This window comes from Delphinapterus leucas, chromosome 2, assembly GCF_059928025.1.
Source record: "Delphinapterus leucas isolate spDelLeu-1000000601 "Yukka" chromosome 2, BTC_Dleu_Yukka2, whole genome shotgun sequence".
NCBI lineage: Eukaryota > Metazoa > Chordata > Mammalia > Artiodactyla > Monodontidae > Delphinapterus > Delphinapterus leucas.
This window is the reverse complement of record NC_143130.1, coordinates 41,491,296-41,505,228: the sequence shown is the minus strand read 5'-3', so window position 1 is coordinate 41,505,228 and position 13,933 is coordinate 41,491,296. Positions and strand designations below refer to the sequence as shown.

At 45.3% G+C, this 13,933-nt stretch overlaps 1 protein-coding gene across 3 annotated transcripts in view; it reads left to right on the top strand.

Annotated features, from left to right (window-relative positions):
- Positions 1-13,933, top strand: part of ABHD2 (abhydrolase domain containing 2, acylglycerol lipase) — a 109,919-nt gene that overhangs the window by 79,427 nt on the left and 16,559 nt on the right. For all 3 annotated transcript variants that reach the window (XM_022564056.3, XM_022564057.3, XM_089906816.1), the window contains one exon: positions 4,842-5,025. In XM_022564056.3, coding sequence (XP_022419764.1) covers positions 4,842-5,025 — 184 coding nt within the window. The remainder of the gene's footprint in view (positions 1-4,841; positions 5,026-13,933) is intronic.

The following is a 13,933-nucleotide window of genomic DNA, read 5'->3' as shown; positions in this document are numbered from 1 at the left end:
CGTGCCCCGGTCCGGGAAGATCCCACATGCCGCGGAGCGGCTGGGCCCGTGAGCCATGGCCGCTGAGCCTGTGTACCCGGAGCCTGTGCTCCGCAACGGGAGAGGCCAAAAGAAACAGAAAATTGAAGATTTTACCCACCTTTCCTATCAACTCAGACAGGGGTTCTCAAAGTGTGTTCCCTGGACCAACATTGCCTGGGAACTTGCTAGAAATGAAAATTCTCATCCCACCCAGACCTCCTGAATCAAAGATTCTGGAGGTGGGACCTAGCAATCTGTGTCTTAATGAGCCCTCTGTTTAGACCCCACCCCTAGAGTTTCTGATTCAGTAGGTGGCGTGAGGCATAAGAACTTGCATTTTGAACAATTCCCAGGCAATGCTAATGCCGCTGGGCCAGGGACCACACTTTGAGAACCGCTGGGCTAGCACATTTTTCTTGCAGTAATATTTAACCTCAATGCAGCTTTTCTGATCCACTCTACAAGAACGATTACCAGAAAGCAGTTGTGTGTATTTAGGGCTTTAAAGATTGTTTTTGTTAGGAGTTTGATGCACCCGGTAGAGCTGCCCTGTTGGGTTGAGCAGGGGTTCACCCACTACAGAAACCTGGCTTTGAGGAAATATTTGGAAAGCAGCTACCAGGGTAACAGCCCTGCTTCAGAAGCTTCCAAAAGGTAGGGCAGTGCCTCTGTGTGGGCAGGTTGCTTACTGCAAGTGGAAAGGGAAGTCTGAAGAGGCTGGTCCAGAGACCAAGTGGGAGTATGCCTTAAAGAATGCTTTCTCCTATTGGTCTGAGCCAAAGGGATCCTTGTTCCCTAGAACAGTGGTTCTCAGCCCTGGTTGCACTTTGGAGTCACCTGTAGATCTCATAAAAGAACACCCATGCCCGGGTCCTACCCTCAGATAGTCTGATTTAATTAGTTTGGGGAGGGCCCAGGCATTAGTATTTGTTGTTGTTTTACAAGATCCTCAGGTAATTCTAATGTGCAGTCAGATCACAGAACACTGCTTTGGAGAAAAATCTAGAAATCTAGATTGGCCTTTTCAAGTGTTAAGCTACAATCCGTTGTTTAAATGATTTTTTTTAATTGTGGTAAAATACACAAAAATTTACCATTTTCATCATTTTTAAATGTACAGTTCAGTAGTGTTAAGTACATTCACATTGTTGTGCAATCAATCTCCAGAACACTTCTCATCTTGCAAAATTAAAACTCCGTACCCGTTAAACAACAACTCCCCATTCCCCCTCCCTCCAACCCCTAGCAACCACCATTCTACTTTCTGTCTCTGTGAATTTGACTACTCCTGGTACTTCATGTAAGTGGAATCCGACAGTATTTGTCTTTTTGTGTCTGGCTTTTTTCACTTGGCATAATGTCCTCAAGATTCATCCATTTTGCAGTGTGTGTCATAATTTCCTTCCTTTTTAAGACTGAATAATATTCCATTGTATACATGTACCACATTTGGTTTATCCATTCATCTGTTGATGGACACTTGGGTTGCTTCCACCTTTTGGCTGTTGTGAATAAAAACTGCTATGAACATGGGTGTACTTAAATAATATTTTTAAAAGAGAAGAGAAGTAACAGTTATAATAATAATTAACACTGAATACTTACTATGCCCTGGTCTAAGCCTTTTACCTACATCACTTTACTCAGTCCTGCAAACCAACTCTGTAAGGTATTCACCATTATTACCTCCATTTTACAGATGCAGTAACAGACCCAGAATGGTTTGGTAACTTGCCCAAGGTATTTTCCAAAGTTCCCTCAGGATAAAAATCATTTGGAGTATTTGTTAAAAGTACCCATTGCCAGATCCCATGCTGTATCTGTGGACTCTGAGCCTCCAGCAGGGAGCCCAGAGGTATAGATTTTCCTTGTACCCCAGGATTTGCTTGTCATCATTGGGAAGTTGAGAGCACTGGGGGCCACTAAAGGGGCCTACCCTAAACAGTGTGACCACAGAGCTCTTTCACTCAGCCATGGGGCCAGACTGCCTCATTAACGCTGTGTTTTTAAGGCCTCTTATGGCCTAAGAGAGGTGAACAAATATCTCTAACAAGAGTTCTGAATTCTTTATTTGTTGCATGCCTGAGCAGCCATGATATCAGCTGAGTGTGTTTGAAGACTCCCCCCTCTTTTACATCCCATCTCCCCATTTTAAACCTAGTGTTTCCCAGAGATATAACATTCCTTCTATTGCTACCTTTTTAAAAAGAGAAACTTGGATAAATAACCTAGGTGGGGACAAAAGTCTGGCGTTTCAGATTCCTAAGTTAAGAGTCAGGGTTCCCTCTGGACCAGCTTTTTGTTGCTCCAGGAGGCTGTCACCAGGACCCATCAGAGGCCTTCAGAATCCACTCAATTCATCAGCTATTTATTGAAGTGCACCACCCTCTGCTGGGTGCAGGAGGGAGAAAAATAGGAGACTTGATCTCTTATATCTCAATGGAGAGAGAGACATACTCCCTTTTCAGGGTGACGCCTGGGTCTTTCCATGTTGAGAAGGAGCAGCTCTTAGCCCCCAGTTTTCCCCCTAGTCTTAAGCATCTTTTGCCACCTTCCAAGCCTCAGGAGCTCCGAACACTTTCAAATTGCAATTGTCAAAGTCTGGGGGATCTTGTCTGGAAAGAGGCGCGAGGGGGCCTCTAGGAGTGTCAGGAATATTTTCCGTCTTGATCTGCACAGTGGTTGCATGGGTGTAAATGCGTAGATTCATCGATTGTGCACTTTCCTGGGTGTATGTTATACCTCATTAAAAATAAAAATAAAAAAGAAGGCAGCTTTATGTGTATTGTTACACAATGGCTTCCAAAACATATTGTTAAAAAAAAAAAACAGTGCTAAGCAATATGTATGCTGCCATTGGTTTGGGTTTTTTTGTTTTGTTTTGTTTTGTTTTTGCGGTATGCGGGCCTCTCGCTGTTGTGGCCTCTCCCATTGTGGAGCACAGGCTCCGGACGCTTAGGCTCAGCGGCCATGGGTCACGGGCCTAGCCGCTTCGCGGCATGTGGGAGCTTCCCGGACTGGGGCATGAACCCATGTCCCCTGCATCGGCAGGTGGACTCTCAACCACTGTGCCACCAGGGAAGCCCTGCTATTGGTATTTTTTAAAAGAGTATAGGAAAGTACCTTTTACCACATCTTTTATGTCATTTGAATTTTGTGCCATGTGCATGAATAACCAACTCAAAAAAAAAAAACATTTAATGCAGATTCCTGGGCCTGGCCACCATCTTACTAAATAAGCTTCTTTAGGGGTGAAGCCCAGGAATGCCCGTTTCTAACACCCTCTCCAGGTGATTCTTTGTACCCCGGGGGCTGAGAACCCCTGCATGGGGTTGTGCTGGCCTTCCACTGTTCAGAGGAAGACAGATCCAAGGGGGAGCTTGTCCCGGCTCAGAAGGTCGTGTCCCTCAGGGTTTGTGGGTTAGGAGAGGAGCCGTTCAACTCTCTTAGGAATGTCCAGCCCTCTGAGCTGGCTTTGATAAGCAGGAAGATGTGGAAGAAGTCTGTTTTCATTTTTTTTTTCCAACGAACAAAATCCATACCGTCTTCATGCTGGTCTGTCTCGTACATGCCTCTTGGCAAAGTCACTCACTTGCCCTGTTAGGTTTTATTTTAAGTTGTCTCCCTGCTGAGTCTGGGGCTAGGCCTTAGAAGGATGTGATGAACCCCCTCATTTATATGGCCACTAACCTCCTCCTCTTCGCAAAGCTGCTGAGACATAACATGACTTCACCAACTTCCCAAGGGGACACCAGTTGACATCATCCCTCCCGGGCAGGCTGGGCCCAAACACCCTCTCTGTTCAGAAGTCTCCTCTGTATGTTTCTGAATGGGTCTGTCTCCCACGGCACCTGTCCCTATGTCACCAAGAACATTTTATCCTAATCCCACAGAGCATCTTGGCCGTCCCTCTGGACTAAAGTTTGTCTCTCCTTCCCTTCCCCACATTGACAAGGCAGTCCTGTAAATAACATCCACTTGGTACTTTTCTTAACACCATGAATCATTGTACATGTGGGTGTAACATCCTATTTTGTAGCCTAAGAATCTAACCCCAAAGAGTATTGCTCTTGCTTTTGTTTACCTGTGTGTGCAAACACAGGTGCTCATGTACACCCTGAATATCTGTTTTAATTTCCAAGAGTATCCAGATAGGTTTCTCACAACCCATCTTTAAAGGAGCATTGTACAAGCGTTTGATACATGGTCCCTTCCCTCATGGGCACTATTAATGTCATGTTTCCTCTAATACTGAGGGGCATCTGGAAACTTCGCTGCAGGCAGCCAAAGAGAAGTCTGTCTGGCTGAATGTATGTGTGTGTCTCTCTCTCTCTCTACACACACACACACACACACACACACACACACTCCTATACAGTCATCCCTCAGTATCCTCAGGGGATTGGTTCCAGGATCCCCATGGATACCAAGGTCCACAGATGCTCAAGTCCCATATATAAAATGGCATAATATTTGCGTATAACCTATGCACATCCTCCTGTATACTTTAAAACATCTCTAGATTACTTATAATACCTAATACGATGTAAATGCTATGTAAATAGTTGCTGGTGCACGGCAGATTCAAGTTTTGCTTTTTGGAACTTTCTGGGATTTTTTTTCTGAATATTTTCAATCTGTATTTGGTTGAATCCACGGATGCAGAACCAGCAGATACAGAGGGCTGGCTGCGTACATATATATTTCTCTCTCTCTCTCTATTAGAGTCTTAACACCGACTTAGTAACCTTCCAGCTCACATTTTCTCCAATCTTTGTTGCACCCGAAATGACCAAGTCATCTTACCTCTCTGCCCATAGGCTGCACCTGGGAATTTGGAGCCATGGTGAACTACATCAAGAAGACATATCCTCTGACCCAGCTGGTGGTCGTGGGCTTTAGCCTGGGTGGTAACATCGTGTGTAAATACTTGGGAGAGACCCAGGCCAACCAAGAAAAGGTTCTGTGCTGCGTCAGCGTGTGCCAGGGCTACAGTGCACTGAGGTGAGTGATCCCGGCCACATGCTCCCAGTTCTTTCTGCCGTTGGTCCTCCAGTTAGCACTCGTTTATTGAGATGCCCCAGTGCACCAGACATTGGTCCATGAAGAGCAGGGGAAATTCTGGGGCAGACTGAGCAGAAGTTTCTGGGTCTTGGATTCACCTTGTTTTGCTTCCACATCGTACACTGGATTTGTCCTATCAGACCCCTTAAGCCTGGGATATGCAGCTCTATTTTGGGATCAGATCTGTAATTGAATAAGCCAAAGCCCCCCTTAATAGCTGCTGTTCCCCTTTGGAGTCTCTGTGAGACGACTTAACTCTGTTCGTGCTCCAGGAGTTTTGTAGAACTGTGGGTTTATGAAAACAGAGGAGACTTGGTGAACCAGGGTCTGAGAACTGGGCCTTATGACCCCAGATTCCTCCTGTCTACCAAAGAATTGAGTCTCAGGTGGCATCTGGAAGAGGTCTTTAGAAACCATTTAATCCATGCCCTCACTGTCAAATAGTCATCTCTCTCAGGCATCCCAGAATCACACACAGGAGATGACCTACTGGGTAAAGGTTTACCTCTCCCCTTAGTCTCCTGACAACAGAACCCTGAAGGGGGAGTCCTAGGAGGGCATTATCGTCTGCTCTGACCTCCCACCAGATCAGTGTTGTCCTAGATCACTCCAGAGTCACCACACACACACACATTCACCCCCACACACACACACTCATACACACACACATTCATACACACCACACTCACACACACATCTTTCCAGACTCTTTAAATGCATTCATATTTTTTCCTGTACTCACTGCTCATGATAATGTCTTTTGTATTACCAATGGGTATGACCAGTTTATTAAAGAACTCTTGAAATCCAAAATCACACAAAAAAAGTAAAAACAAACAAACAAAAAGCTCCCTGATTGATCCAGTCTAATGCCAAAGAGTCCTTATAGTTAATAAATGAATCCTTCCTTTTTGCCTCACCTATATCTCTCATGGTGTAGTTTAAACCTATCTTGTCATTTTCTAATGGATAAGGGACTACGTTATTTCTAAAAATATCTGTTACTGGAATGTGAAGTCAACACGTCCAAAGGGCAAATGCAGGCTCGGAATTCAGCCTCTGCCTGAGCCTTAAAGCTGGCCAAAACAGAATTTAAATGTACCCAAAAATAGACATGAAAGACATCCCTGCTGGAACCTTCCCTGAGTTCCAGCGCCAGGGCCTAGGTTCCAGTTGTCCTCACCTGCAATATGCAGATGACGGTAATAATAAATGGTACCTACCCCATGGCGCCATTGTGAGGGTCAAATGAGTTAATGGGCATGAACTACTTGCAACAGTGCCAGGCATGTAGAAAGTTAAGTCAGTAACTGTTAATTATCATCGTTATTCATTGTAAAAGGAGAAGTGGACTAGATCAGTGGATGACAAAGACCAATCTAGTGAACTAGCGACTGCCTCACTTCATTAAGAATCACTTGGAGGATCGTGTTAGAAATAAACTCATTTTCTTGGGCCCCAGCCCTGGAGATCCTGATTCATGCATCTGCGTCACAGGGCCGGGAATCTGCGTTTGGACACATTTCACAGGTGACTCCTGAGATTTAGCCACGTTTAGCAGTCATTGGGCCTGGGGACCTCAGCGGTCTCTCCAGCTCTAATATTGCAGGACTAGGTTAGTCCCCTCGTCCTCCTGATGGGAATCCTCCCCTTCACTCCTCTCTACACTCTGGTGAGCGAGGACATGTTCCTTTATTTTGGCTTGGCTAAAAATATTCAACTCCCAATTCATAGCCATTATGTAACCAGAGTTAACCGAAGTCCCATCCTGCCCAGTGACTGGAATATTAGAGCAATGAGCAAAGGGCCCGCCACAGGATCCGAGGGAGGGAGCAGGGCCTGGCAGGAGGCCCTTGTCACCTGGCAAGTGGTCGTTTTTGGCAAGGCTTCTAGCATCTGTAAAAATCAGAATCTCTGAAGTCCCCTCCTAAACCAAGTGCTGTCAAATTACTGTGAACACTGACTTTGTGTTCAGAGAGCCCTGGATTTGACAAGCAGGAGGATGCAGGACAAGTTTGTTTTCATTTTTTTTTCAACGCACAGACTCTTCAGCAACAGCCTGATTTCATTTTGCTGCAACAGCGCCATCTGCTGCTGGCCAATCACACGACTCACGCGTTTGCCGATCCACGGTGTTCAAACTATGGCAAAGGTTTAAGCTAGGAAACTGACCAACATCTGTGAGGTGCTGAACATTTTGCAGGCGTGGTCTACACCACTTCTCTTTGAGACCTCAAAGATCTTGATACTCATAATCATTGTCACATCAGCCTCCTGCAAAGAGGAGAGAAACAGGCAACTTTATCCTCTAGAGCACAGAGAACTAATGCTAAGGCTAAGATCCTGTGGCCCTACACACAGGAGCTGGCAGCAGGTCAAGGAGACACCATCGCCCTATGTGCACCCCCAACATTTTAATGAGCTCAGGTCCCCCCAACAGTTTAATGAGATCTACTCGCTAAATGACAGTGGCTTACTTTAAACCAGCATAACCCTTTTTTTTCCTGCCAAGGCTTGAGGGCAATGAGCATTTTCAGCACTGGGATGATGGCAGCCATGCTTCCTATATGCCAAGGTGGAGCGGGGAGGGCTCGTCTGCCTCTGCAGGGGCCACACAGGAGTTCATGCTTCCGGTAAATTCCTCCTTGTTGAGTCTACACAACCGCTTGTCAGTGATCCATCCCCTCCCTCTGGCTTCTCGTCCCTATAGCGCACCTCCCCACTAGCCAGAGCCAGTTCTAGGCTCAGAAGCCAGCGCCTGCTTGCTGTAGTTAGAGCAGACTAGCTGCTGCTAAACTAGCTCACCTTTGATGAGGTGCTGAGCCAGTGAAGGAGGGAAACAGATGTCCCAAAACTACATGGTATCCAGCTGACTTAACATGTTGCCTCAGGATAAAGAGCAGCCAACTAGCTAGCCCTGGAAATGTGTGTGGTCAAACTCAGCCTAACTCTCTGGTTTAATTAATCATTTGAAGCTATCATGAAGACCTTCATTATAAATTCATCCAGTGAATAGCAACCAGACAGAAATGCAAGAGGGAGAAGTAGTGATGCCTAAAGATTACCCGTGATTAATTCATTCATTGATTCTTTGATTCATTCAGCAAGACACCCTTCTAGGTAATAGGACACAACCGTGAGCAAGGCCAACAAATTCCCCACCCTCGTGGAGCTTAAAGAAAAGGGAAGGGAAGGTCTTGTAGTCTCATTTCAGGTAAAATCAAGTCGTCATTGCTGAGGAAGCCCTCAACAATCTTGCACTGAAGAATCCGCCAATAATAATATGAGTAAATACAAGCATTCTATTGCAGTTTGGGTGTAAGAGATAGTCTGTACCTGCTTTAGAATGATGTTTACACAGCAGCAAACCAACAAATAAATGTCACTAATGGTGACACGCTAGGCATATGGGTGCCAAGGAAGTCTTCAGTCAAGTGGGGAGTCAGTGGGGAGGGATTTTTGGAAGGAGGTGAGGTGGGGTCAGAGGCCCCTTACAGGGCAGTGGAGGAACCATCAGATCTCCCTAAATGCAGTATGTTTCTGGCTAAGTGAGTGCATGAGCACCACTAACTCGTAGCCACTTTAACAGCCCAGCATTTTTAGCAGGGCCTTCCTGTCACAAGGAAGAGGCAGGCCCCACTTTTCCTGCCAAATTATGCATATATTCTCTCTTTTGCAAATGGGCAAACTCCAGACTACGGATAAGTTTATGACAAAAGCAAGCATTATCGTTCATAAAGTCCCTCTGTAGAGCTGTAACTTCATCAAACCTGTGTCCATAGTCGAGCTGTAAAATAATTTTAATACTCAGTAATTTTTTTAACAGAGCCCAGCAAAGGAGGAAAATCTGCTGAGTTTAGACAAAACTCCAGGGACAGAATTCCAACCTTAAGAAACAGCTTAAGGGCTTCCCTGGTGGCGCAGTGGTTGGGGGTCCGCCTGCCGATGCAGGGGACACAGGTTCGTGCCCTGGTCCGGGGGTATCCCGCATGCCATGGAGCGGCTGGACCCGTGCGCCATGGCCGCTGGGCCTGCGCGTCCGGAGCCTGTGCTCCGCGCGACGGGAGAGGCCACAGCAGTGAGAGGCCCGCGTACCGCAAAAAAAAAAAAAAAAAAAAAGAAACAGCTTAGCTTTGTCACCACTGGGTTATGAAGCTAACCAAATGTTTTGTCCTTGGAGATTTTTGTTTACTTTTCATTGTTAATTTTTGTAATCAGAAAAATGAGGGTGTATGATATGCCGTTTGACCCATTAATCCCATTCCTGTAAAAGTGCATCCTAAGGGAAAATATTCTGATAAGGAAGAAAGGGGGTTGGTGGGTGGCCATCCCTACCCTTGTCTGGGCTCCCTGCCCCGTCCTGCCACAAAGCCCAGCCAGGCAGGTGTGAAGAGTTCTGGGCCCAGTCCCTACTAGGGTACAGAGAGCTTTTCTTTTGCTTGCAGTCTCAAGCTGAAGTAGCTGGAGGTAACGACCTCTCCACAGGTCAGCCCTGCCCCTGAAGGGCAACCAGCTGCCAGCCCGGAACCTTCTGCTGGGTGTCTTGGGCACAGAGGTGCCACTGTCTTCCTCCCAGAGGCCACACTGTTCAAGGCTTGTCCTGGTTTTGCCCCACTGCAGTATGACTCTCTTGTAGGGCCAAGTTAGAAATAACCCACGTGTCCAGCAAGAGGGATAGCTGTAAGCTATGATATACCGATTCAGTAGAAAACAAGCCTGCTTGTATTTTTTTAAATTAAGAAAATATATAAAATGGCAGACTGTGTATATTAAACATAGGGTGGAAGGTAACTATGTAAAAATATGATTGTAGGGAGAGAGAAATGGAGAGTTGTCATTTAACTGGGTATAGTGTTTCAGATTTGCAAGATGAAAAGGTTCTGGAGATCTGTTATATAACAGTGTGAATATACTTAAGATTTCTGAACTATGCGCTTAAAAAGGGTTAGGATGGTAAAATTTATAATATGTTTTTTTTACCACAATTAAAAAAAAATTTTTAATGATTGCATATTGACAAAGCCTGGAGGGGAACCCCCTCCCTTCGCAAATAAAAATATTGGTTATATTGGTGTGGTAGCATTCTGGGAAAATACTTAATGTACTTTAAGGTTTCATTGGCATATTACTTTCAAGGTATTTTTTAATATTGCCTAGGACCTTATTTAAGAAATTCCTCACCAGTCTTAATTTGTGGTGCCCCTTTTTGGAATGTGAGAGTCATGCTTGCCCATCCCAGATGTATAGAACCTATCTCTCATTCTCATCCTCCATATTTTCTCAAAGACCACAGGAAAGCTGTGTGGTGTTCTCACAGTCTCCCAGCACTCTGAGATGAAATTTATATGCGCTAGGAGATTTGAATTTCTTTGGGTGTTAGATGCATTCTTCCCCCAGTTCATTCTCTTCCAACTTTAATTCCTTTTAATGGATGCCTTGTCCACTCATTTTGCAAAGTATGAGTTGGAAAAGTTGAGCTTTCTCTGAGCAGTACCCCAGGAGCATAAAGCAGTTGTCTCAGTTCTTCCTTGCCTAATTGATTGTTCTGAACGTAATTACAGACCCCTGTTTTGTTGGGACCCTCTTCTAAGTGATTTAAAAATCCATCTCCTGGGACTTCCCTGGCCGTCCAGTGGTTAGGACTCCACGCGTCCATTGCAGAGGGCTCGGGTTCGATCTCTGGTCTCAGGGAACTACGATCGCGCAAGCCGTGCATCACGGCCCAAAAAAAAAGAAAAGAAAATATCCATCTCTTTCCACAGCACCTTTTAAAATTCTTTTAACCCTGCAGAGAGAAATCTCTCACCAGCAGATGGCTGGGAAACCAGTACAGATAATATCTTATTAATGTTACATTGATTAGAAATAACAGCATTTTAAAGAATTTTATTGGTTTTCATAATAGATAGGTAGATGGATGGATAACGTTCTTTAAAAATCCATACATGTCATTCTGGAATAAGACTCCCAGTGAAACCTTACTAGTGTTTTGGGGTACTGTCTTTTCTCATTTGCCATCTCAATGACAGAATCATTTTTGAGGGCTTTGCAACTCTCAGGGGGCATCATCCCTTTTGGAGTCATCTCGTTCTTTCTGAAGTCTATGAAACCTGCCTTCCTTCCAACAAGGGTTCACTTTGGATTATACAAAGGCTTTCCTCCCTGTAATTATGACCTAGTTGCATTCTCCCAGGTTCCACACATCTCTGCTGTGTCCTCAGCCAGTTTCTCCTGGTGGGCCAGTATCTAGCTCAGCCTGGGAGCACTTCCTGCCATCCCTTCTCTCTTCTGGAGAACATAGCTATTTAGAGGCAAGTCAAGAACTTGGATATTCTGCTGTGTGGCCAAGTAAGGGATTCTTTCAGTGTCTAGAGAGCTGAAGTCCCCTGGTTTGGGTGCCCATTTAGCATCAAAAAATGAAAATTCATTTCTTCCATCTGACGTGGCAGATCTCACCCAAACATTCCCCACATATTTTTCCACCTTGGTCTGTGTTTTCTTGTCATATAGCACTTTTCTGCTTCTCCTTGTCTACCTTATTTTGAATAGCTACACAGTGTCCATCACAGGGTTCCTTCCAATCCTGCTCTCATCTCAGCAAGTCTCGCTGATACCTCTCATATCTTATGACTCTGGCGAGTTGAGTTCACCTGTATGTGCTCTTCCCATTGGCTTACTGGTATCTGAGGCTATAAATGTCATCTCTCCCTCCCCGTTCTTTCCCGTTTGTTCTCATGACACCACTATGCTTATCACCCTGTCATACTTGAAGTCTGTCTGCCATGGTACCCTATGTTATAGTCTCATCTGAGTGTTCTTCCCCTACCACCACCACCATTCTCTTTAAACCTTCTTGACTGAGTCATTGGTTTCCAGGCAGACATTCTCTTCATCCTCATGAGATGCATGCTCAGGAGCCTGCGCATCCCTCAGGTCTCTTCAGCCGAGGCCAGAATTCAGACCCATTCTTAACACCACCGGTTGGCCGGCTCCCCACTCACAACATCCACCACTGTCTGCAGAAGTCCATCCACCATTAACAGAAGCAATGAAAGCAACACCAAGGACCCCAGGGTGGCCTCTGTCAGGCCTGTCATAGAACTGTCTACCTACCTCAGCCACAGAGCAATCTGGGTGTGAAAACTGCTTCTCTAGTTCAACCTCCTGATTTGACAGATAAGGAAACTGAGGCTTGGAGAGGTGAAGTGGCTTCTGCAGAGTTTGGTGAACTACCCAGTGGGGTCAGATGGGCCCTAGTTCAAGTCTCTGCTCTAACTCTTGCCAGCCAGGTGGCCTGGACATCTTGTTAGACCTTCATCCCATCACCAGCCCCAAGCCCTGGGCTCGTTTGCCCCTCTAGCCTGGTTCTGCCTCCTGCTTCCTCTCACTGCAAAAACATGACAGATAAATTGGAGTTTGGCTTCAGTGGGAGCTGCATGAGTGAGGTTCTTGACGGGCCATGTATATAACGGTTCCAGACCACCTGCTGGTCTTTTGCCATCCTTGAAAATGGTTGTTGAGGCTCAGGGTTAACTGTTAAAACTGACTTTGATCTTTGGCTTTCCTCAGCAGGGTAAATAATTTTCAGTAGCTCATAATCCAAAAGATTTTCTATTTTCTATCTTTCTTTTCCTCCTCCTTCTTCTTCATTGTTATGGAACATTTTAGACACATACAAAATAAAAGCAATAGGATATTGAACCCCCGTGTACCCACCACCAGCTTCAACCATGCTTAACTCTTGGCCACTCTTGTTTCCTCTGCACCTCATCCACGTACCACTCCCCCGTAAACTGGATTATTTTCAAGCAAATCCCAGACATTATGTCATATCACTTGTAAATATTTCACTAAGTAGCACTAAAAAACTCTAAGGACTTTTTCTTAAACATAATCACAATACCATTATCACACCGAAAAATTAATAATTCCTAATATCATCCCGTTTCTAGTCAGTGTTCAGATTTTCTTGATTGTCTCATGGAAGTTTTTTTAACAGTCAGTTTGTTTGAATTGGGATCCCCATAATGTCCACACATTGCATTTATTGATTTGTCTCTTCAGTTGCTTTTAGTCTGTAGGATCCCCCTCTCTTTTATTTCTTTTCAGTTTGTTGGTGGTGGTGGTATTGAAGAAACCAGGTCATTTTTTAGATATATGGAATGAATGTTTTTATAATATGTTGGTCTTGATTATGTTTTCTTAAAACTAATATAAAATTAAGTTTCAATCCCTTAATTTTATATTCAGAGGTAGTGAAAGACATCCCTTAAATATACTGAGTGGTAAACCGAAGATATGAGGAATCAATGTTGGCCAGCGTTGACTGGGTAAAACATTGGTCCCAGCAACCTTATCCCAGTCCCTCCTTGAGCCCGGGGCCCCTGTGTATTCCCAGAGCCTTTCAGTGAGTGGCACCTCTGGGGTGATTCAATCAAGGAATCTGCAGCGCTGGAGCATCTTCTCATAGCTTAAATTTATGGTCAGTGCCCCCTCCCTTCCCAACCTCCGCAGTCCCTCTAATATGAAGGAGATACTAACAAAAGCAGTTAGAAGGTCAGCAAAGGGAGAAAAGGATGAGGGCAAGAGAAAGCTGGGATTTTGAGACCATAGGCTTTCTGAAGAAGGGACAGCTTGGGTCCAAGGTCGGAGGAGGGAGACCCGCCCTGGCAGCAGGCTGTGGGTCACAGATTGGGTGACCCCCCTCCTCCCTCAGACCAAGAGGCAAGTGTCCACAGTCCTGCCTTAGCTGGGGCCCTGCCCATGGTGATCCGGCCCGTCCTTTCTGCTCCTACAGTGTTCAGGGAGCCCCCCACAAAAAACCCGTGCCTTTATAGAATGACCTTTT